The sequence below is a fragment of the Myotis myotis genome, unplaced genomic scaffold, assembly GCF_014108235.1.
Source record: "Myotis myotis isolate mMyoMyo1 unplaced genomic scaffold, mMyoMyo1.p scaffold_m19_p_23, whole genome shotgun sequence".
NCBI lineage: Eukaryota > Metazoa > Chordata > Mammalia > Chiroptera > Vespertilionidae > Myotis > Myotis myotis.
Window position 1 is genome coordinate 6,501,893 of NW_023416328.1, and position 25,075 is coordinate 6,526,967.

General features: G+C 48.5%; 2 protein-coding genes across 6 annotated transcripts in view; one reads left to right on the forward strand and one right to left on the reverse strand.

The window, feature by feature from the left end:
• TTC23 (tetratricopeptide repeat domain 23) overlaps positions 1-18,398 on the reverse strand; it is a 28,329-nt gene extending 9,931 nt beyond the window's left edge. Inside the window, exons 1-9 of one of the 4 annotated variants that reach the window (XM_036355686.1) lie at positions 18,255-18,398; positions 17,085-17,284; positions 16,410-16,533; positions 15,536-15,686; positions 14,735-14,860; positions 9,774-9,951; positions 5,999-6,104; positions 1,637-1,764; positions 1,014-1,163 (exon numbers count right to left, since the gene is read on the reverse strand). In XM_036355686.1, coding sequence (XP_036211579.1) covers positions 1,014-1,163; positions 1,637-1,764; positions 5,999-6,104; positions 9,774-9,951; positions 14,735-14,860; positions 15,536-15,686; positions 16,410-16,533; positions 17,085-17,264 — 1,143 coding nt within the window. In that variant the 5' untranslated portion in view covers positions 17,265-17,284; positions 18,255-18,398. Of the gene's footprint in view, positions 1-1,013; positions 1,164-1,636; positions 1,765-5,998; positions 6,105-9,773; positions 9,952-14,734; positions 14,861-15,535; positions 15,687-16,409; positions 16,534-17,084; positions 17,285-18,077 lie in introns of all 4 variants that reach the window. The other 3 variants (XM_036355685.1, XM_036355687.1, XM_036355688.1) reach the window with 3 other exon arrangements.
• A 176-nt stretch (positions 18,399-18,574) lies between these two features.
• The window catches only part of LRRC28 (leucine rich repeat containing 28), a 40,652-nt gene continuing 34,151 nt past the window's right edge, over positions 18,575-25,075 (forward strand). For both annotated transcript variants that reach the window (XM_036355724.1, XM_036355725.1), the window contains exons 1-3: positions 18,575-18,669; positions 20,260-20,487; positions 23,554-23,594. In XM_036355724.1, coding sequence (XP_036211617.1) covers positions 20,320-20,487; positions 23,554-23,594 — 209 coding nt within the window. In that variant the 5' untranslated portion in view covers positions 18,575-18,669; positions 20,260-20,319. The remainder of the gene's footprint in view (positions 18,670-20,259; positions 20,488-23,553; positions 23,595-25,075) is intronic.

A 25,075-nucleotide genomic window follows, 5' to 3' on the forward strand; every position in this document is an offset into this window, starting at 1 on the left:
TCCCAGCTACCGAGCCCTGCTATGAGATCTCTAAATTAAAAACCAACGAGGAACTGGCATTCACACACACAAAGCCATCAGTGGAGTAGAAGAGAAATCCAGAAACAGACTCAAGTTCATGTGGAAATGTGGTCTATGGTGAAGGTGTTATCCCAGACCACTGGGCTCTTTAGTAAAATGGTGCTGGACAACTGGGTAGCCATTTAGAAAACAAAAAACAGAAAACATTATATCTGTACCTCACACCATCCAGGCAAATGAACTCCAAATTCAAGAAGAAACTGGTGAGGGAAAGAGACTTGGCTTGGGGTGACCATACAATACAATGTACAGATGATGTATTATAGAATTGTACCCCTGAAACCTACATAATTTTATTAACCAATGTCACCCCAATACATTCAAATAAAAAAAGAACTAAATATATAAGTACTAGAAGGACACAAAAAAATTCCTCTATAAACTGTGTGCACAGAGAGTACAATAAAAGACAGATAAATTAAACTCCATAAAAATTAAAAATGTATTTACATAGTAAAAATAATTAATAATTCATTAATATATATATATATATATTTGTATAAGAGGATTACTGTATCTTTTACCGAAAAAGTGTTAGTTTAGATCAACTGTGAAAGTGAAGTAATCTTTCCTAAATAAACCACTTAGAAAGGTCCATTTAAAAAGAGCATGGTGGCCTGACCGGTGTGGCTCAGTGGTTGAGCCTCGACCTATGAACCAGGAGGCCACGGTTCAAGTCCCGGTCAGGGCACATGCCCGGGTTGTAGGCTCCATCCCCAGTGTGGGGTGTGCAGGAGGCAGCCGATCCATGATTCTCTCTCATCATTGATGTTTCCATCTCTCTCTCCCTCTCCCATTCTCTCAGAAATCAATCAAAGTATATTTTTAAAAATATAAAAGTAAAAAGAGCATGGGGAGGGAGAGAAGACGACCCGTGGGAGGGAGGAGGGGGGGAGGGCTTCTCTCTGCATTCGTGCCGGCCCCAGGTTTACCTTGTTCAGTTTCTTGTGGGCCCCGCTGTGGTTCCCCTGCGCCAGGTCGGCGCCGCTCAGGAGCCGGTAGGTCTCCGCCACCTCAGGACTGAGGTCACCAAACGCCCCCACTTTGGCCTCCAGGGACTCTCTCAGGATCGAGGTCGCTCTCTGCGAAAGGGACACAAAGCTGTCTGGTTAAAAACATGCTCCAAAGCTGACGAAGATCAGTGCCCATTAAGAAAATGAGGTAGCCCGGCTGGTGTGGCTCAGTGGTCGAGCGTGGACCTGGGAACCAGGAGATCATGGCTTGATTCCCTGTCAGGACACATGTCCCGTTGTGGGCTCGATCCCCAGTAGGGGGTGTGCAGGAGGCAGCCGATCAATGATTCTTATCATTGATGTTTCCATCTCTCTCTCCCCCTCTTCATTCTTCTCTGAAATAAAAAAATATATATACTAAAAAAGAAAGAAAATGATGTAACTCACTGCCTGACAGTGGCCACGTGGCCTTACTCATCCATGCCTCGCACAAAGTAGACGCCTACTGGATGCTCGCAGAGCGAGGGAGTTGTGTAGCCCTGTGGGTATCAGCTGGGTCGCCCATGCAGATGACCGGCCAGCTGTGGCCCAAACTCACTCACCTCCTCTTGCCCGGCGCCTTGCAGAAAATGGCAATATTCGTCTTGAACCGAGAGAAACTTGGCTTTCCCCATCCCTTCCGCATCCTTCAGGTGAGCCAGGCTCTCTCGGAAGTACCGCTCGGCCACATCTGAAGCAAAGCATCGGGACAACTGTGAAAACGGCTCGGGGATTTGAATGGAAACCACAGAGACGCTTGTAGCGCGGCGAACTATTTGAACATAATAAGCACTCGGGTAAGAGGACCCTGTTGGGGAGGCTGCCGTCTGCCCGTTCAGCTGCCTGTTTCATCAGAAAAGATTCGGATCTCAGAAGGACATGGCCATTTACTTTCCTCCCTTTTTTCAGAAAGCTTAGCTCTCCCAGGGATGTGGTCATGCAAGGTAACGGCAAGTTTGCAGGCTGCTCAAAGAGACTCTTCCTTCTTTTCTTTTCTGTTCATCCTCACCCGAGGATATTTTTCCACTGATTTTTATAGAGAGTGGAAGGGAAGAAGAGAGACAGAGAAACATCGATGTGAGAGAGACACATCAATTAGTTGCCTTCTGCATGCGCCCCGACCCAGGCCGGGATCGAGCCTGCAACCGAGGTAGGTGCACTTGACCAGGAATCGAACCTGGAACCCTTCAGTCCGAGGACCGACGCTCTATCCACTGAGCCAATGGGGGAGGGGTGGTGGTGGTGGTGTCTGTACATTTCTACATTTCTAGAGTATTACTCCACTTTTTAATTTTCTCTTGGTAGGAGCAAATTCTACTGCCTGGAAAGTATTCCTTCCTTCCCTTTTACTTGCAGCTGACTCATCGCAATTTAATGCTCAAACTCTGCGTTCACTTTGCCTGCGTCGATGATCGGATGACAGCGACCGGGGCATGACGTGGCATTTGTTCTGTTGGCTCTGAAGGCATTACCGACATCAACATTCCACGTCTCAAAACCAGCAAGTAGAGTACGCCGGAGAGTTCTGTTTTCTGTCTAATTGGAAATGAACTGAAGCACGGAACCAAGCCCTCCTTGAAGAGCAAGGATCTTTCCCGGCTGGTGTGGCTTAGCGGTTGATTCCAAGAGGTCACCGGTTGGATTCCCAGTTGTGGGCTCGATGCCCAGCAGGGGGCGTGCAGGAGGCAGCTGAGCCATGATTCTCTCTCATCATGGATGTTTCCATCTCTCTCTCCCTTTCCCTTCCTCTTTGAAATCAATAAAGATATATTTTTAAAATATTTTAAACAAACACAACCCTCAATAAAAAAACACCACCACCACCACCGAAACACCTCTTCTAGAATCCTCAGCAACCCAAGGCCCTGGCCTGGGCAGCGGATGAGTCACTCTCCTAAGCAGGGGAACATGACTTAGCTGTAAACCTGAGCCCTCGGGGCACAGGTCAAGGCCATCAATCTTCTCCCCTTTTCACTCCCGTAGACTGGCCAGGCTGTCTGCACGTCAGGGCGAGGGAGGAAGTGTGGCCCCATGGTGTACGGTCTCCTCACAGGCCCGTCAGACTCTGTTCCGTCTGTGTGACTTCACTCAGAGAGCATGAGGAATACAGGGTCACGACTCGGCACACGGCGGGGCAGGAGGCTTTAATTAAAACCAATCCCTGTAGCCTGGCGGGCGTGGCTCAGTGGTTGAGAGTCAACCTGGGAACCAGGGGGTCAGGGTTTGACTCCCAATCAGGGCACATGCCCGGGATGTGGGCTCGATCCCCAAGTAGGGGACGGGCAGGAGGCAGCAGATCCATGATTCTCTCTTATCATGAATGTTTCTCTCTCTGTCTCTCCCTTCCTCTCTGAAATCAATTAAAATATATTTAAAAAATAGATTAAACCACCACCAACAATTCCTGTAACTCTCTGGGCAGCTTTCACTTAAAGGGAGGCCTGTGAGTAGCGGCAACAATGGTCTTTTGTGATGGTCTTGGGAAAGACTCTGCACTCTGTGCTAAAGCATTAAGGACCCCAGGGAATTTGAAAACGGAAAGTCTTAGAGCCCAGCTTGGCATGAACCCCGAGGAGCACATCACCCAGCAAGCAGACTGAACCCATTTAGATCCTGCTGGGCGTGCCCGGAGGGCATCGCAGGGCTGGGCTGGGGCGTGGCTCGGTCCCCACCCAGTGTGGGGCGTGCAGGAGGCAGCTGATCCACGATTCTCTCTCATCATTGACGGTTCTCTCTCCCTCTCCCTTCCTCTCTGAAGTCAATAAAAATACACCGAGTGGCCAGATTACTATGACCGGCCAGATTCCTATGACCACCCCATCAGTACAATGAAGTGAATTAGTTATGCAAATAATAAAACCTGGAGAGTGTTTGCTTAGGAAGTTTCCAGTACTCAGTGTTTTTGGAGGTGTCAATGAAGCACTGATGGGGTGGCCAATATAATCTGGCCACTCAGTGTATATTTTAAAAAAACACATGGATGCTGACATCTGCTTGGGGAGCACAGAGGCAGGCCAGGCTCGGGCTGGCTGGGCATTTCGTAATGAGAGACGGGCCCTGAGGAGGAGCTGAGGCAGGCCCTCTCAGAGCGTAGGGGGGTCAAGAGGGTGGGGAGGCCGGGGAGGGAGGAAGGAGGAGGAGGGGAGAGAGGTGGGGTGTGGTGTCTAGCAGCAGGGGCAGCTAAGGAGGGCCACGGGAAGAGGTGAAGGACCCCTGTCAGGAGCCCATCGGAGCTGAGTGCACGAGGACGCCAGGGGCTGCCTGACTTCCGGTGTCTCTAGGGCACACGGGACGCAAGGAGCATCAGTAACCCAGACAACAGGGAGCCGGGCCCAGCCTGGGGCCGGCGGAGAAGGCAGGCCACAGGAGGAAGAGTGGAGAAAAGGGAGGCGGGTGTAGGGTGAAAAAGAGGAGACTTCATCAAGATCCAGGGCCTCGGTTCTGATGCTTTCATATTTCCCGTCTACTGTGCGAAATGTGGGGAGAGGCTAGGCCACGTGGGAGCCGGGGACATATTGGTGCACAGGGAGCTATACCTCAAGAATGCACCCCAGCCCTGGCCGGTGTGGCTCAGTGGACTGAGCGCTGGCCTGTGGACCGAAGGGTCCCGGGTTCGATTCCGGTCAAGGGCACGTACCTCAGTTGCAGGCCCTCCCCTGCCCCTCCCTGGCCCCGGCTCTGGTCGGGGCACGTGCAGGAGGCAACCAATCGATGAGTTTCTCTCAACATTGACGTTTCTGTCTTTCCCTCTCTCTTACACTCTCTCTAAAAAATCAATGGGAAAATATCCTCGGGTGAGGGTTTTAAAAAAAACAAACAAAAAAGAATGCACCCCACGCTCATGAGTCCAGTTCATGGAGCCAGGGACCCACCCCCGCCCCGGAGGCTCCGATGGGACAGAGCCCGTTCCGTTCGGAGGTGCCTGGCGCTGCCCGGCCCCCTGGAGCCCGGAGGCAGATGGGGCCACTTCCAAACAAGGCCGCCGTGCTCGGCCTCTGGAAGGTTTACACTGACATGAACTTGGCTTCCACCCACTTCATCCTCACATCCTTCTCGAGGAGAGTTAAGAGCCCTGACCCCCTGGCAGGCGGCGCTGGGAGAGCTGTTGATACCAAGTTTGTCGACGGCGGCCCTGGGAAGCCGGCCTGGCCCCGGTCCGGGGGCTGCTGGGGGAGGCCTGATGCAATCCGGGTCCCGCCTGGCTTCTAGGCAGAGCTGTCTGCATAAGGAATGCGGGGGAGGCTCGGGCGAAGGGATTAGCGTGATGCGCGCTGGCTGCTGGGCCAGCGACATTTTTTCATCAGAGGGCAATGCCTTGCATGGGCAATCAGCAGGCAGGCTAGGGAAGATGCCCCAAAGGAGATTTTTTTGTTCTCATTAATTAGTCTTTTTTATTTTTGCCTTGCATTTATTGGCCTTAACTTTTTTGCTGTTGTTAAGACTTGCCCGAGGATATTGTCTTCCACTGAATTTTAGAGAGAGGGTGGGAGGGAGAGAGAAACATCGATGCGAGAGAGACAATGATGTTACTATCGCTGTCTCATCATGGATGTTCCTATCTCTCTCTCTCTCCATCTCTGAAATCGATAAACATATTTAAAAATAAAAGCTGATCACCTTTGAAAGCAGAGCGGACCTCCCTGGGCGCCCAGCCGGGTTCCCTCGGGCTCTTTACCACCTACATTCGGGTGCAGACCCGCTGTATTTGAAAACCAAAGCTTGGAGGCAGGCCGCACAGGGAGACACCCAGGACCCGGTGGTGCTAAGATGCTTGGCTAACGCCTCGGCCGCTCCCCGAAGGGCCTGCGTCACAGCTCCGTCCACCTGCTCGCCCATCCCCAAGGCCCCGACGTGTGCAGGCCAGGCGGGCAGCGGGCAGCGCCCACCGCTCACCCACCCACCCAGCCACGGAAGGCGGCTCTCACCGTGGTGCTCGGGCCTCCCGGAAGCCGCGGCGGCGCGGGCGACACAGCGCGCGGACTCCGCTGCCTCCTCTCCGGACGGCTCTGCGCTCAGGACGATGAGATGCGCCTGTCGCCGTGGGAAGAAGGAACAGGCTGGTTTCCATGCTTGGCAGCAGCGCCAGGGGACTCGCTGTTCTCGTGGCAATAAGGACGCCAAGGAACATTCTAGCCCGCTGGACAGTGTGATGGATGTGGAGGCAACGATGTGCTCTGGGAGAGGTGGATCTTAACAGTGCTGTGTGGAGGGAGCCGGAAAGCACTGGGCACCGAGTCCCCAAGGGCTCGAGGCTGCGGCCAGAGGCCAGGGCCCATCGCTAAGCAAATTACTTCACAGGCTCTGCTCCTGGGAGAGGGGTGTGGGCAGAGGAGGTGGGAGGGCCTCACAGGAGGAAGGAGATGGATTTAAAAAGGCCAGTGCGGCCCTGGAGGGTTTGGCTCAATGGTTAGAGCATCAACCCTGAGACGAAAGGGTAGTGGGTTCGATTCCTGGTCAAGGGCACATATCTGGGTTCCGGGTCCCCCAGGCCCAGTAGGGGCAAGTGCAGAGGCAACCAATCAATGTCTCTCTCATGTCGATGTTTCTCTCTCTCTTTCTCTCTCCCCACTCCTCCCCTCCTTCCATCTCTCTTTCCTCCTTCCCTCCCACGCGCTAGTAATCAATGGAAAAAAATATCCTGAGGTGAGGATTTAAAAAGAAAAAAAAGGGGGGGGGCCAGTGCTGTGCAGAGGAAGTGGGCTAGCCCTGACCCTCCACCCACTGGTCAGCTCAGCACGGGGTCTCCCCCCACCACCGCCCCTGCCTTAAAAATAAAGCCGATTTTTCAATTCCTTCGGGAAAAAACACAACCCTATGATCCGGGGGACATGAAATAATAATGGATCCTTGCAAGTAAAATACAAAGTGCATCGCTTCAAGTAAAAAGATGTAAAATACAGGCGCGGATGAAACGGTAAAGTCACTTCTCACCTGCCCATCGGCAGGGGGAGTTTTACAAATGCCTATAAGTAACGTGTGTCCATTGATCCGATACACAGGTACTTACAGGTCGCCCGCTACAGGACACGAGTGGGCCAGAAAGTAGGGCGGTAGAGGAAGAAACAGACAGAAACACCAAGTCACACAAGGCACTACTGCGAGAGGGCAGGGAGCTCTCCACAAACTGCCCCAAACAGAAAGACCAAAATACCACGCGTTTCAAGGACAGAAACACGAGGCCAAACACAGGAATCACAACTGATATTTAAGCTGCACACTTTATATATATATATTTTTTTAACATGTTTTTACTGATTTCAGAGAGGAAGGGAGAGGGAGAGAGAGAGAAACATCCATGATGAGAGAGAATCATGGATCGGCTGCCTCCTGCACGCCCCACACTGGGGACTGAGCCCACAACCTGGGCATGTGCCCTGACCGGGAATCGAACCCTGACCTCCTGGCTCTGGCTCATGGGTCAATATTCAGCCACTGAGCCACACCGGCTGGGCAGTGGGCGGTAGCTCTAGACTTGTTATGATAGGGGCTACTCCACACCAAGGTTGCTGGTCATAACTCTCATGGCTGTGTTAGGACCATCAGAATTTCATATTCTTAAATGCTAATAATATCCCTTGTTTGGGCACTACTTTTGTTATTAAAGCGTAGAAACAAATGGGAGAAAGTGGTCTTGGCAATGCCCCAATTAGTCATTTCCCTCCCATCCCCTCCCTCCCCCACCTCTCCGATCTGGCCTGAAGGGCCGACTGAGATGCTTTTCAAATAGCAAGCGCCCCGGAAAGCGACGCCCTGTGAGTGAAGACAGCAGGGGCCACGGGGATGGAGTCAAGGGGCCTCATGGTCAGTGTCTGGGGAGAGGAAGAGAGAGAGGCGAACCTGCCCCGTTCCCCATGCCAACGGAATCATGTTTATGATTCTGCCCTGGGCTCGCTATAGGGAAGCTCTTCAGGGCCGCACACACCACAGGGGCGTGGGGGCAGCCGCAGGGACCTCAGCTAAGAGCAAGACGGAGCTGGGAATCCCCGGGGCAGTAGCTGGGACGTTGCTGGGTGCCCGTGGCCGTAGAAAACCGAGTTCTCGGGGCCCCGGCCTGAGCCAGTTTCTTTTAATAGTCGGAGAGAGTCCTCTGTGGCAGCTCTCCAGCGGTCAATTTTAGCTCCTCCAAAGGGCTGGCGAGAAAAGGCCCTGCCCGCCACCCCGGTGAGGGTTAGCACCAAAATAGATGTGCCGGGGGCTTGCATTTTCATCCAGTTTTGGTTGCAAGTAGGTGTTCTCTTAACACTTAACTAGGCTTTTAGATAGGAACGCGAACACCTGCCTGTCACTTTAAAAACCCTAAGTCAGTGGTTCTCAAGCTTCCTAATGCCGCGGCCCTTTCATACAATTCCTCATGTTGTGGTGACCCCCAACCATAAAATTATTTTCGTGGCTACTTCATAACTGTAATTTTGCTACTGTTATGAATCATAATGTAAATATCTGATATGCAGGATGTATTTTCAGTGTTACAAATTGGACATAGTTAAAGCATAGTGATTAATCACAAAAACAATATGTAATTATCTATGTGTTTTCCGATGGTCTTAGGCTACCCCTGTGAAAGGGTCGTTTGACCCCCAAAGGGGTCGTGACCCACAGGTTGAGAACCGCTGGTCTAACTGGTAGGAAAGAATGAACAACTTCAATGCCCCCTCCCTTCTGTCCCTAGCCGTACTCTCTCTTCTCTCCACACCCAGTCTGATTCCGGATAGCTCCCTGCTGCCCACTGTTCCCCGTGTATCCTCTCGGAAATACTGATGTGCGCCCACCGGCGTGGCTCGGTGGCTGAGCGCTGACCTATGAACCAGGAGGTCAGGGTCCGATTCCACCGGCGGTGGCCTCGTGGGGCTGGCTCTATTTTTCTCCACTTGCATGGGTTCGCTCCTGAAAGACTTCGGACTGTTGTACATTCAGCAGAAAACGAAAGGTCTTTTCTCTCTGGTGCTTGTCCCCGCGAAGGAATGCAGAGTGACAAACAAGACGGGAAGTAATAAGCCCCTTTTCTTTGTGTGGATGGAATAAATGGCTCTGAGGCAGGAGCTCCCCCCGAGAGCTGTGGCCACACTGGACCTTTCTGTGTCTTAGGGGACGTCCCTAGAGAAAAGGGGGGCCTTGATAAAGGTCTAATGGCGGCTGCTGACACATAAAAGGAGCTTGTGCAGGGGACACGCCCACCGGCTCACAAAGCGCCGTCCGTTGACCCTGTGAGCGGGTCTGTGAAGTGGGTGAGGGTCTTCTTCCCTTTCCTTTTCTTTTCTCGAGGGGTTAAGTGACTTCTTTAATCAGATCTTCCCATTCCAAATCCAATGCTATTTTGATTTCACCAAAGGACCTCTTGAGCAAGAATCGGCAAGTCTTAACTGAAACTCTCTAATCTTTATGAACCTCAAGAATAAACAAGAAGAAAAGTCGCCTGTCACACTTGACAAGTATGCCCTGGCCGGTTTTCTCAGAGGTGAGAGCGTCGGCCCACAGACTGAAGGGTCCCGTGTTCGATTCCCAGTCGGGGCACATGCCCGGGTTTTGGGCTCGATCCCCAGTAGGGGGCGTGCAGGGGGCAACGGATCCATGATTCTCTCATCATTGATGTTTCTCTCTCTCCCTCTCCCTTCCTCTCTGAAATCAATGAAAATATATTAAAAAGGAAAAGAACAGCGTTGGGCCTGGACCAGCTCTGGCGGCCAGCGTGCTGCAGCTCACCTGCAGGAAGTGGTTGATGGACGCGTCGTGGAGTCTCAGGGCCCGTTCTGCGCCCGCCAGTTCCCTCAGCACCGGCACACATTCGAGACTCTTTTCCCCTTTGCTGCTCTCCGTGTGTTCTAAAGCCTCTTGGTAGTAAGGCAGAGCTTCTTTCGATTTCCTCCGGCCCCGATACATCCTAAAACACCAAAGCGACAGTTTTTAGACTAATTGCAATGGAAAATGCTGGAAATACGGGTGGTCTGGGTGGTGAGGATTTGGCTCTCCGATCCCTGCTGTCCAGGTTCATTTCTGAGCCAGCTATGACTTTTTAAAAAATGTACATTTTTTAATGGATCTCAGAGAGGAAGGAAGAGGGAGAGAGATAGAAACATCAATGATGAGAGCGAATCATGGATCGGCTGCCTCCTGCACGCCCCCCATTGGGGATCGAGCCCGCAACCCAGGCATATGGCTTGACTGGGAATAGAACCGTGACCTCCTGGTTCATAGGTCGACACTCAACCACTGAGCCACACTGGCCTGGGGGGGCCCATAGTAATTTATCTTGAAGAGTTACTCTGGCAAGAAAAGAAGATCTGCCTGTAAGAATGTTTACCTAAGCATTCTTTGTAATAGCGGAAAAGAACAAAGCACTTAAATTGCACCAATAGGCATTTGTCCAAGCGGGTTACAGTAAGTACATCCATGCACCGCGGAATGCCACTTAGCCATTAAAGTTAATGTCGATCCATACTTATCCATGCAGAAGTGCATCCACTACATTTTCTAAGCGAAAAAGCAAATCACAAAAATAACTTTGTATGCTATACAAAACCTTTATATCTAATCTATAGGTACACAAATGCGTCAAGAGATATTTAGCCCTGGCAGGTGTGGTTCAGTTGGTTGGGCGTCGCCATTTCAATTCCTGGTCAGGGCACATGCCCGGGTTGTGGGCTCGATCCCCGGGGGGGGGGGCGTGCAGGAGGCAGCCGATCCATGATTCTCGCTCATCATTGATGTTTCTCTCTCTCTCTTTTCCTTCCTCTCTGAAATCAATCAAAATATTTTTTTTTTTTTTAAAGAAGCTGAGAATATAATAATTGGGCTTTGAAAGCATCGTATTTTATTTCTGAAGAGAAAACCTGCTAGTATCTCTGGTGACAGGAAGAGGCTTTGGAACACAGGGTCGGTAACAGATCACTTAGCCAAAGAATACGGTTCCTGGGAGACAAAGATCACATAACTGAACACAGAAATCAGCAAACTATGGCCTTTGGGTCAAATGTACTGTTTTTATACATAAAGTTTTATTGGGACATAGCCACGCCCACTTGTTTACACACTGTCTGTGGCTGCTTTTGCATATGGCCTATGAAGCATAACATACTGACTGCCTGGGCCTTTACAGCAGGGCTGGGTTGGGACGTCCCTATAAGGCCCCTGAAATCATTAGGTCTGGCCCTAGGGGCATTAGGGGTGAGTTAATTACATGTTTGACCAAATAGAGCAGGCTGATTTTTAAGCTGATCATTTTGTACGGCCCATGGATGATGTGATAAATATCCACATGGCCCAGGGCAGAAAATAACGCGCCCCCCTACTTTACAGAAAAAGTTTGCCAACCTCTGGTCTAGAATCTGGAGCAAGTTGCATAGTTTCAAAATGACTGCAGATTTTTTCCACCGAACTGCACCTCGGGAACTCAGACAATACCACAGATATTTGAGTAAAGGAAAAAAAATCACCTTGTTCCTCTCATGCTCATAAAGGATGAAGCATGTGCCCAGGGAGTCAAGAATCGGCCTCTTGTTTCCAAGGCTCCTTAAATGGCGTGCGTGTCCTGGGCACCGGGCTTGCTCATCTTAGTCCTGGGTCTGGTCTGACGCCCTAGACCAGTGGTTCTCAACCTTCCTGATGCCGCGGCCCTTTGATACAGTTCCTCATGTTGTGGGGACCCCCAATTTCATTGTTACAAATTGAACATAATGAAAGCATAGTGATTCATCACAAAAACAATATGTAATTATATATGTGTTTTCCGATGGTCTTAGGCGACCCCTGTGAAAGGGTCATTTGACCCCAAAGGGGTCGCGACCCACAGGTTGAGAACCGCTGTCCTAGACTGAGTGGGGTGACGCTGTGATCACTTCACTGTGCTTCCCCAGAACTGGGAACCCCTCTGCTCAGAAAACATCTCTCATACTCTATTTTGGGTTATCTTTTTTTATTGATTTCAGAGAGGAATGGAGAGGGAGAGAGAATCAATGATGAGAGAGAATCATCAATTGGCTGCCTCCTGCACACCCCACACTGGGGATCGAGCCCACTACCCGGGCATGTGCACCGACTGGGAATCGAACTGTGACCTCCTGGTTCCTAGGTCGACGCTCAAACCACGGTCAGGCTCTCATACCTCGGTCCCACTCTGGGAACACGCCTCAGAGATAACGTTGTGCGAGTGCCCGAAGAGACATGCGGAAGAGGGGTCAGGGAAATGGCATTTCCAGGAGGGAAAGTCTGGAGGCAATTTACACGTTTTACTCTCATGTTCATGAGAATGGATCATTAAATCCATTTCGTCTCTCCCCCTCCCTTCAACTCTCTCTGAAAATCAATGGAAAAACATCCTTGGGTGAGGATTAACAAAACACACAACAACAACAAAAAGCTGCGGGAATCGGAACACAGGTTGGATTCACTCTCCAAAGTGAGTAAGAATGACTGGGGGGAATGGTGCTGGGACAGCGGCGGACAGGTAGGAGGGACGGAGCTGCAGGCCCCAGGGAGGGATGGGAGGCTGGGAGCATGAGTCACTCTGCAGCACTCATCTGCCTGCCCGAGGAGGAAAGAGCTGGCCTGGCCGACGGGCACCATAAAAGGCGAGGCCGATGGAGGAGGTGGATGCACCTCAAAGATACCCTTTTAAGAGAAACACAAATCCCGTGAGAGCTGCCTGAGGGATTATCCCGGCCTTCCACCTCCAGGACCTGGCCCTTGTGGTTGGGACTGTAGCTACAGAAACGCACAAACCAAAGCCTCCTTTGCTTTCTTCCTTGTTTTAGCCTCACCCCGGGATATTTTTTCCATTGATGTTTAGAGAGAGTGGAAGACTAGGGGGTTGGGGAGAGCATAGAGACACAGAGAAACACCGATGTGAGAGAGACACATTGATTGGCTGGCTGCCTCCCGCACGGGGATCAAACCTGCAACCATCAAGGCACATGCCCTTGATGGGAATGGAACCCATCACCCTTTGGTGCACAGGCCAACACTCTAACCACTGAGCTACACCGGCCGGCCAGGGCACAGCCTCACTGCTTTCTAGAGCAGATCAGTGTGGGCAAAACAGTTACACTTCGGTCAGGAAACAAAGCCGAGGGATTAAATGAAAACCGTCAGTTGAAACACGCGAGTTCCAGTAACTGGGTCAAGGTGAAGGTTCAGGATGGAAAAGGAAGTAGCGAAGTTTAAAACGACTCCCCTAAAGACAAGGTAACTAACTGTAGGACAGCTGAGAAAGGGGACTCAGGGGCATTCAGGACAGATGCGTACAAGGCACGCCACCTGCTGGCGACACTTGGTACCGCTAGTCTGGAGAGCACTCGGAGAGGAGGTGCTGGATTCTGGGTGGAGGGAGGCATTTATACTTGACTTTGCAGCAACGTTGTTCAACATGAAGCACAAGTAACATTAGTCAGATCTCAACAGAGGGCGACAAACATCAGATCCGGGGCCTCTGACCTGCATACTTTCTGTCTTACAGGGCACGAGAGAATGCCTACTTCTGGGCAGGGAGCAATTCTGGGCTAGCAGCCTTTTGCAACCACTACCATCTCCTGTTACAAACATGGGATCAGACGGTATGATGAATTCGTTGGGGGTCTGGCTTCTTACACAAACACTGCTTGTGAGAGTCACTCCTGACGTTAAGCATAGGAACGCTCTCATCATTTTCTTTGGGTGAACATATCACAATTTGATCTATTCTACCTTCCTGCCAGAGGCAGCCATCAGCTTATTTTTTAAGTATTTTTTTTGTTAGTGTTTCAAATTTACCTTTATTGTTGAAAATATTACAGATGTCCCCCCCTTTTTGCCTCCACTGACCTCCCCATTCATCCCGGCCCCCCCCTCCCAGGCCTTCACCACACTATTGTCTGTGTCCATGGGTTATGCATATATGCATATAAGTTCCCCGATAGTCTCTCCCCACCCACCCACCTTCCCTCTGAAATTCACCAATCTCTCTCTCTCAAGTCAATAAATAAAAATAATAAATAAGATATGCTGCTATTTTAACCTCCCACCCAACAGAACATACCAGACTGCATAAAACAATGACTGGCAGAACCATGGACAGCGCTAAACAGCCCAATAATTGTGCATCAAAATTCAAGTGCGCTTACCTTCAAAACTAATACATCAAAGTCGCAAAAGATAAAACAAAAATGTGAATTTGAGTCACCCCTAAGGCAGACTTATTGCAACCTTACACACGGCAATTAAAGAACACAATTTCCCTTGTAGCTCCCTGGCAACCTTCCCGAAACTTGGCCCTGGACTAGATCCCAAAGAAAGTTTCAGTAAATTGCAGAGTCCATACCATACAAATATGTTTCTGTCTATAATACCATAAAATTAGACAGGAATAGCACCCAAACACCCAGAAAAAAAAAAAAATCTCACGTATCTTCAAACTAAAACACAGATCACGTGAATAATCATTGGCTTAAAGGGTAATTTATACATTAAGTATAGATGCTAAAAACTGGATCCCCAGGAGGGGGCATGCAGGAGGCAGCTGATCAATGAATCTCTCTCATCATTGATATTTCTCTCTCACTCACTCTCTCTTCCTCTCTGAAGTCAATAAAGGCAGGTTTTAAAAATAAGAAACTTCCTGTCTGGAGACAGAGTCTTCCGGCAAAGAACCGCCAGCCGTCATGCTCACGAAAAGTCCTGCCCTGGAAACCTACCGCGCGAATGACAGCTTGATCCGAGCCTGGGTTTCTATCCACTCTTCCTTCACGATCCTTCCACATCGCAGCAGCTCCTGTGAAAGCCTCTCTGCTTTCGCCAAGTTCTCTGCGGCCTCCTTGAATCTGAGCTGCGTTCAGGAAACGTGACCCTTGGTTCTGGATTCCGGGACCCTAGTTCCTGGACATCCTGGACTCTCTACACTTCCCATCACCCTTCCCGGGTCACGTGTCAGCTTTGAGAATCCTATATAATAAAAGCCTAATATGCAAATTGTCCCCTCGACCGGGAGTTCGACCAGGGGCGGGGCCGGCCGGCCAACTGCGGAAAGGGAGGCCCTGGCCAGTGGTGGTGGCAGCAGGCAGCTGGGGAAAGGGAGGTCCCAGCCGGCAGCTGGCACCCAGCAACCGCTAGGGACCCTACCTGTGCATGAATTTCATGCACTGGGCTTCTAGTTATATATAAGGAACATGAACAGTATGTCTCTTTGTAAGTAGAGGCCAAAGAATACTTTTTTTATTTTTGTTAATCCTCACACTAGGATATTTTCCACTGATTTTTTTTTTTTTTTTTTTTGAGAGAGAGTGAAAGGGATGGGGAGAGACAGAGAGAGAGAGAGAGAAACATTGATATAAGAGAGACACATTGTTTGGTTGCCTCCTGCACAAGCTCCAACTGCGGCCTGGGATCGAGCCTGCAACCGAGGTACATGGCCTTGACCAGAAGCCAACCCGAGACCCTTTGGTCCGCAGGCCAATGCTCTACCCACGGAGCCACACTGAAAAGGGCCAAAAGGATACTTTTGAAGGGAGAGTAGGGCTCTCCCCAGGGTATGGAATAGCTCCACGGAACACCTGAAAACAGCCGTGTTGTCATCACAGGAAGGCACGATGGAGTTGGTGAGGATTTCTCTGGCTTTCTCTGCATGGTGTTTGGCCTGCAGAGACGTTCCTGGGAACAAAGAAGAGGAAGTCTCAATTTCTCTATCATCTCAGTGGGCAAGAATATCGTCAGTCATTTAAGGTCAGGGAATCCAATGAGGTCTCCTTGATCTACTTACTGTCAAGGGAGAGGTACTGGGGCAGCAGGAAATACTGTCATGACTGTAGCAACCAAAGTGTTTTATACTTAGTATAGAAGATGAAATTTCCACACATACCCTCCTTGTAGTCAAGATAAGATCATTTCTCCCCAAAAATGGTCTTCTTATTTATCTAGTTTTCTAAAATATATTTTTATTGATTCCAGAGAGAAAGGGAGAAGCAGAGAAAGAAACATCAATGATGAGAGAGAATCATGGATCGGCTGCCTCCTACACACCCCACACTTGGGATTGAGCCTGCAACCTGTGCATGTGCCCTGGACCGGGAATCAAACTGTGACCTCTTGGTTCATAGGTCAATGCTCAACCACTGAGCCATGCCAGCTGGGCCCAAGAACCCCACTTTTAAGACCCTAAAAAATAAAACAATAAGGGCACAAATCTTCCTGCTCTTTTTTTATACATTATATATAAAAAATCTTATTGACTCTTTGTGAAGGGAGATGGCTTCCCCATGTGTGCAGAGGAGAATGATCAGGGTAGTTTAATCCTTGCAGTTACATGTTAGTCCAATTTGGGGGAAAAAAGCAGAATCCAACCAACTGAGCCTCCTGGGTCTGAGCTGAGCTCACCTTTCAGCTGGAGGTAGCCTTGAGCCAGATTAACATACGCCTCTGCTAGTTTCCAATGGCAGCTGCCATAGCAGATCCTGGTCAATGCTACGCAGCGTACGAGCTCCTGGATCGCCTGCTTATACTGTAAGGAAAAGAAAACAGGCACAGGCTTACTATTAAAAAAAATTTTTTTTAATACATTTTTATGGATTTTAGAGAGGAAAGAAGAGGGAGAGAGAGGTAGAAACATCAATCTATAATAAAAGCAAATATGCTAATTAGACCAGACAGCCCAACGACCTTCCAGACGTCCTTCCGGACATCCTTCCGGACGACCTTCTGATGAAGCCGGGGCTGCGAGGGCCGAGCCCCTTGCACAGATTTCGTGCATCAGGCCTCTAGTAAGAGATAATCATCAGTCGGCTGCCTCCTGCACACCCCCTCCTGGGGATCGGGGATCAAGCCCGCAACAGGGGCATGTGCCCTGACTGCGAATCAAACAGTGGCCCTCTGGCTCATAGGTCGATGTTCAACTACTGAGCCACACTGGCCAGGGCAGAATCTCCTTCTTTTTATGGCTGAATGATATTCCATTGTGCATGTCCATACATACACATTTTCTTGGGAACGTCACCTAAGCCATTGCCCTTCTCAATGGCCCAGGCACAGGGATGGAGAAGGAAGGCTCCTCACCTCGTGCCGGCTGGAGTAGAACTTTGCTTTCTCTTCGCAGAGCTGGAGTTGCTCTCGCGGAGGCTGGAAAAGGACCGAATGAGGCAGCCTGCTGGCGAACTTCTTTCTCGGCGTGACGCTGACAGCAGCCACAATTTCGTCTAAGTACTTGGATATGTGGGTTTCCTGTGATTCTTGCATAGTTTTATAGGCATTATCCTCTGGTTTTTAAATAAAGAAAAAAAAGAGAGAGAGGTGTTAGGTGATCTTTTTCATATCGACTTTTTCCCTAGAAACTGAGGGTAGGCTCCAGGTAGATTTCAACACTATATTCAGGACTTCTTTGAACACAGGAGCATTCTCGCCCAGCCTGTGTGGCTCAGTGGTTGAGCCTCGACCTGTGAACCAGGAGGTCACGGCTGGATTCCCGATCGGGGTCCCTGCCAGGGCTGCGGACTCCATCCCCAGGTGTGGGGTGTGCAGGAGGCAGCCGATCCATGATTCTCTCCCATCATTGATGTTCCTCTCTCTCTCTCCCCCTCTCCCTTCCTCTCTGAAAGCAATAAAAATATATTAAAAAAATAAAAAATGGCCATGTTACCAAACAAGGTATTTAAAATATTCGTATGGTTTTTTTTAAAAGTTCCCTAAAAATGCTTGGATTTTTCTTTTCTTTTTCTTTTTTAACCAACATAAAGCTCTCTTCCTTTGCTGTCCTTATTCCCTGATATAGACATTGAAGGAATATTTATGCACAGCCATTCAGCCACGCTAGGAACCGCCTCAATATTTAAATGACTAAGCTGTCACTGTCTTTTCTAGCGATCCTTCCTCACAACAGGTGTTTCAGAGACCAGGTCACCGCCTCCTCTCTGGCAGGAACCTATCAGCGCGCACCGCCGGGCCCTTAAAACCCGGCGCCCAGGCTCACGGCTTGCTCCCTAACCTTGGCCACGGTGCCGAATCCCACCCGGCCTCCGTTTTTCACCCATCAAAGGGGTAGAATCATGGTACCTGTGCCATGGGATTGCTGTGAGGGTTAAAAGAGGTAAACTATGCGCAGCTCTCAGCACGCCGCCTGGAACCCAACAAGCGCCCGGCATCAATCATTGTTGTAATCCCTCAACGTATACATTCAATGCGTGCACGGATGCCTGAATGGACGCACGAACGAGAGCGCAGAGTAGTTACCGGCGGCCTCTGAGGTTGGAGCGGGACAAATCACACCCTCACGCCGTAAAAGCAAAAAACTACTCCTTCCTGACAGCAAGCCAGGAGCCGGAGCCGGAGCCGGAGCCGGAGCCGGAAGCGAGGGTCGGAGGTGGGCGGGTCCAGTAGGCCGGAAGCGCTGCTCTCGACCAATGGCCACATGGCTTGGAAAACGAGCGTCTCGTCCCACCTATCGTGAGACCGCGAGAACAGGGGGCAATTATCGCGAGATTCCGTCCTCCTGCGCCATTCCCGCTTTCCCAGCTCTCGGTAGGGAGGGCCCCGCCCCTCACCGCCTGGCCCCGCCCCCTCCCCGGCGCCCCGCCCCGCCCGGCGCCCCACGGTTGCCGTCCCAGCTCAGCCTGCGCCCGGGAGCGCTCTCTCCGCCGGCGCCCAGGTGAGTGTGGCGCCTCCGAGTCTCAGGTGACGGGAGCGGCGAGGCCCTCTGTCCCGGCCTCCGCCTCGCAGGCTGGGTCCGGCCACAGCGTCCGGGCCGCGGGGGTGGGTCGCGGGGCGAGCGGGCCCAGCCGGGCCCTCCTCGTCCCTGGGGGCCCGGGGCCTGGGCCCGCGAAGCACCTGTCTGCACCTGGGACTTGATCGGGGCGTCGGAGGAAAATGACCTTTGACAGATGCTTTTCATGTGCCGTTTTCTACGCTGCAATGTCCCGTGTCGGGGCGTCGGAGTGGCATTTCTCAAGGAAGTAACGAAGCCAGTCTCAGGGGCTCCTTCCTTGCCTTGAAGGCACCCTGCCTCCAATGGGCGAAATATTCTTAAAATGGGAGGTTTTGTTTCTTTAAGAAAAAATAAACAAAACAAAAGCACAACACACGAACGTGGGGTGGTGTTTACCTGTCAAGAAAACTCGTGTGGAGGTGCAGTTGTGTGCGGTGAATGCTGAGGCTGTCGTTTCCTTTTTCTTTTCTTTTTATTTGCCATCCAGTCTCTCTCTTTTTTTAATAAATATTTATTGTTGAAAGTATTAGTTATGCCCCTTGTCGTTTACTTTTAACTGTCCGTAAGAGGTAGTGAAGGGACTTGGCGTAAGAAAAAAGTACCCAGGTAAGGGAGGTATGTGGCCGAGGAATGCACATTGGAAAACTGTTTGCATTATTATTTTTTTAAATTTTTAATATAAGTTTTTATTTTTATATGAATTTTATTGATGTCAGAGAGGAAGGGAGAGAGAGAAACATCCACGATGAGAGAGAATCGTGGATCGGCTGCCTCCTGCGCGCCCCCTACTGGGGATGGGGCCCGCAACCCGGGCATGTGCCCTTGACCGGGAATCGAACCCTGACCCCCTGGTTCTTAGGTCGAAGCTCAACCTCTGAGCCTCAGCAGCCGGGCTGATGTAGCTATATTCTATATACATATTTAAATATTCTTGAAATACCTTAGCTAGGTACAAAAATGAGGATTTGCCGTATCCGATTTTTAAAAAAATATATATTTTATTGATTTTTTACAGAGAGGAAGGGAGAGGGATAGAGAGTTAGAAACATCGATCAGCTGCCTCCTGCACACCCCCTACTGGGGATGGAGCCCGCAACCGAGGTACATGCCCTTGATCGGAATCGAACCCGGGACCCTTCCGTCCGCAGGCTGACGCTGTATCCACTGAACCACACCGGCCCGGGCTGTATCTGATTTTTAACTTGTGTCTTTGGTTGCCCGTTGAGAAACCAGTCTCCTGTTGTCTTAGGGATTCCGATCTCAATTTCAAGACTGTGTGTGTGTTTTTTCAATTAGGACTATTTCTACTGAGTAATAAATATTTCCTAAGTAGGGGATGTATTTTTATGAAATGGTTATTAATTTAATCTTCTAAATACGCCTGACAAATTTAGTTGTTATGAGAGCAGACTATGGGGATTCAATGCATGACTCTCCTTTTTAGTATCTGCAGTGGCTGCGTGTGCTTAACGGGCTTGCCTGGCAGTGCTGTCAGCGGTTTTATAATCACTCGCTGGTCTTTCTCCTCCTCAGAGATGGACCGATTCTGACAGGATGTAGGGCTGCCGCGTGCCCGATGGGATCTGCTCAGCCATGGCGTCCGAGCTCGGCAAGACCATCTCGGTGGCCAGGCTGGAGAAGCACAAGAACTTGTTCTTGAACTACAGGAATCTCGACCACTTCCCGCTGGAGTTACTCAAAGGCGAAGGGCTCCAGTTCCTGGAGAGACTCTATATGAAAAGGAACTCGCTGACCACCTTGGTACAGTATTCTATTGCGTTCTTTAAAAAATAAAATAAAATAAAACCCTTTAGAACGTGTTCCTGACCACGGTGCACTTTCCCTGTCTTAAGACCGTCAGACTGAAATGGGTGTCCTCTCTTATTGTGTGAGCAGGTGCTATAAATCCACATCCAGAGGGTCCACATGAGCTGAGAATGTGTTACTCAGGACCCCGCAGTTGTGTGGTGACAGGAGGAGCCGTGTCGGGAAGCAAAATATTCACAAATGTTCCACTTACCAAACTGCCCCCATTCAAAACCCCTCTTTGCTTAGCCTGTGCCTGTGTCTTGGCCTGTGCCTTTTTTGTGTGTGCGTTAAGCTTCCTAGATGATCTTTTGGATGTTACAATATTGAATGGACCAATTAAAATGTAAAGAAGAGTCCAGCTGGTGTGGGTCAGTGGCTGAGCCTCCACCTAGGAACCAGGAGGTCACGGTTTGATTCCCCGTCAGGATACATGCCCCAGTTGTGGGCTCCATCCCCAGTAGGGGGCTTGCAGGAGGCATCCGATCCATGATTCTCGTCATTGATGTTTCTGTCTCTCTCTCCTTCTCCCTTCCTCTCTCGAAAATCAATAAAAGAATATTTTTAAAAAAGTAAAGAAGAGAAAGACCAACAAAAATGACGTTTAAAAAAGAATGATTTGAAGATTAAAATATTAAGATGGGCGTTTGGGAAGCCTGATGTAGCCCTTTGAGTGTTTTGAAAAAACAAAAAACCTTTTTTATGATTGCACTGTGATCATTAATGATTTTGAATCCGGCTGTCATCCCCTTTGTCGGAAAAAGTTTTGCCCCAAAAGCAACATCTGATTCACTCTTTTTATGTTCTAGGAATAAGCACATAGTTATCATTATAACCTAAATTTTATGACATAGAAGATTTTAGAAAACTATTTATAATTATTTTCAAGAGAATGTTCAAATCAGATTTTTCATTCTCACTATTTATTAAGAAATTTGGTCTGCGTTTTAAATGGATTTGCTTTATATGAATTCGAGTTCTTATTCATTTTAGATCATTTATAGTGTCTTTTTTTGTGTGAATTGATCCATTCTTCATTCCCTTCTCTGTATTGGACTTTGCTAAATATCTGAACGTATATCTTATTGGCTTCATATAATGGACTGTTTTCCTCTAAAAGTTTTCTTGATCTATATAAAATACCTACAAGGAGCAGAAAGCATTATAAAATTTGCTTGTGTTTGCTGTTTCTGGAAGTAAATCGATATGTATCTTTCATTTATAGCAGTTAGCATATTGGTATGTATGTTATTTTGAGGGCATAGTTAGATTTTTAAAATAGGTTTTTTTAGTATAAATTCTATGGATCAAGATAAACTATTTTGTGTGGCATCCATAATCCAGCATCAGAGTTTAGCAACCCAAAGAATAATTACAGCTTTTTAAAATTGATTTTCAGGGAGGAAGGCAGAGAGAGAGAGAGAGAGAGAGAGAGAGAGAGAGAGAGAGAGAGAGACATCGATTTGTTGCCTCCTGCATGTGCCCTGACTGGGACTCGAACCCGCCCACCACCCTTTGCTCTTTTAGTTATCAATTTATAGTTATCAAGTCTCTGACTTTATGTAAACCCCATGGACACATAAGAATTAAAATGTATAACTTTCCCCTCATTCCTTGGCTATATCGCTAGCACGTGCCGGTAGGAAACAGAGAACTGTATTGTAGGACACCAGTAGGTGTCAGCCACAGCCTAGGCAACAGACTGCTTGCTTACCAGGCTTTTGGGGCGGAGTCTAATAAGTGGAGTTTTTCCCCCCAAATCCCAGTGTTGTAATAAATTGCAATTTTCCACGGTCACTGTGCTTATTTAAAGATAAAAGCCCAACGCACTTACTTGTTAATAAAGACACAGCGATGCAGGTGGCAGCAAAAACTGTATTCAGTACTCAGTTGTGTGTGTGTAGCTTTGTGACTCAAAATAAAACAACAACAACCCGACTAGCTTGTCAAGGAAAGATTAGAATGGATGTGCAGGAGCCAGGTGGGCACCTGGAAAAAATAAATGACCACCGGTCCTGTGAGTTAGCCAGGTCAGATGTTGCTATTACAGCAGGCAGACCTAGATGAGAGTCAGCATTGCTTGCTTTCTGGACAAGTTCTCTAGTTTTTCTAGGATTCTTTGTTGGGTGCCAATACATGGAGGTGTATATTCCTCTTCTTAGGGAAGATAACGGTGCGAATAGAAACATTTTGGGGGCTGGGACAGACCCAGGAGGAACACCGGAGAAAAGACTTGTCATGAAGGGCCTCATGGCAGACAGTGACAGCAGAACCTGAGGGACGGAATCACAGCTCTTGGCATTTAAAAGCTAAAGGTGGTTTGTTTGTGTGTGCTTTTTTTGTTTTAAATATATTTTATTGATTCTTTACAGAGAGGAAGGGAGAGAGATAGAGAGTTAGAAACATCGATGAGAGAGAAACATCAATCAGCTGCCTTCTGCACATCTCCTATTGGGGATGTGCCCGCTACCCAGGTACATGCCCTTGACCGGAATCGAACCCGGGACCTTTCAGTCCGCAGGCCGACGCTCTATCCACTGAGCCAAATCGGTTTCGGCTAAAGGTGGTTTTATCAAGGGTTTATCAAAACCCTTGGTTTTATCAAGGGTTCTCGGTAAATGCCTCACTGACTTCGGAACAGTGTTCACACACAGCGCTGTTTGGTCACCATAAAAGGGCGAGGATGGATGGATGGAAGCAGCTTGGGATACTGTGTTAAGTATTTGAATAGATCAGAATCCCAGTAAGACATTAACAATGTCACTTCCTTTTTTGTGGTGGTGGTTGCTAATCCTCACCCGAGAATATTTTTTCCATTGATTTTTTTTTTTTAGAGAGAGTGGAAGGGGTGGAGGGCGGGGGAGAGAGAGGGAGAGAAACATCGATGTGAGAGAGATACATTGACGCCCACGTGCGCCCTGATCAGGGCCCTCGAAAAGATACTGGTTTGTGCGTAAGCTATTTAGAGACGTTTATACATTTTTCAAAAATAAAATTTAATTCTGAGTTTTTCATTTTCAGCCAGAAAACCTTGCTCAGAAACTCCCAAACCTGGTGGAACTGTGAGTATGTTTATTCAAATTTTTTTTTAAACAGGGATAAAAATAATTTTAAGTTATTTGAAATAGTAGGAAATATAATGTTCATGTATTAACTTATTAGTATCATGAACATGGTAGACCTCTGGTTCCGTTAAGCCCAAAAGTCTTTTAAAGTATTTTAACCATTTAAAGTTGTGTTTTCAATATCTCACTTCAAGGTGGTGAAGATGCTGAAAAGTTCAGTTTTTCTGGTTGCAGCATCTTTGTCACAGAATCATTCCGGATAGTCCATGTAACTGGCAGCATTTATTATTGTTACCACTACTCCATGTGATACTTGATACAAACAGTGAAACACTATAAAAGATTTAAAATGTATGGCAAAAGCCTCCTTACCTGCATCCTCCATGCTTTGTTTTATTTATTTTTTTAAAACCTGTTTTTATTGATTTTGAGAGAGAGGGGAAGGGAGATGGAAAGAGTGATAGAAATGAGAGAGAAAATTCATTAAGCAGCTGCCTCCTGCACGCCCCCCACCGGGGATGGAGCCTACAACCCAGGCATGTGCCCCGACCAAGAATCGAACTGGTGCCCTCTTGGTTCATAGGTAGATGCTCAACCCCTGAGCCACGCCGGCCAGGCCCACTGTACCTTTCAACCAGTTTCTCCCATTGTTAACATCTCCCAATTCCATGGTACATGTGTCAGAACAAAAAAACTGGCATTGGCATGTTACTGTTAAGTAAAGTCTATACTTAATTTTTATTAAACAAAACACACCCTGCCACACCATTTCCCAAAGTGGCCGTGCTAGCTTGCGCTCCCACCAGCAATGAATGAGAGTCCCTGTGTTATGAACATGATGAACACTTAGTCACATCGAAAACACCATTTCAACTTCTCTGGACTTTCAAGCTTATGATTACAAATGACTCACGATATAATAATAATTCCCGCGACAATAACAATAGCATTCATTGAACTCTATTCAGAGAGCTTTGTATACGCTGATTCATTTATCTCTTACATCTCTGTGTTCTAATTGGTGCTATTGCCATCTGCTATAGACAGAAAGCGAGGTCAGTCATTCTGATCACATGGCTCTAAAGAAGGCGCAGAGCCTGCTCTCTGATCCACTCTAACAGCATTTTTTTTTTTTTTAATATATTTTTATTGATTTTAGAGAGGAAGGAAAAGGGAGAGAGAGAGAAACATCAATGATGCGGGCTGGATCCCCAGTAGGGGGTGTGTAGGAGGCAGCCCATCAGTGTTTCTCTCTCATCATTGATATTTCTAGCTCTTTCTCCCTCCTCCTTCCTCTCTGAAATCAGTACAAATAAATTTTTAAGAAAAAATAAAATGTGGAATCATTTTATCTACACAAAATAAGGAACATGGAATCGTGTAATTATTATTTAAATTGTGTTAGACCCAGCAGGCTAATACCTACTTCAAAATTAATTTAGTCCAGCATAGAATAATCTTCTTAAGTTTATTTTCTA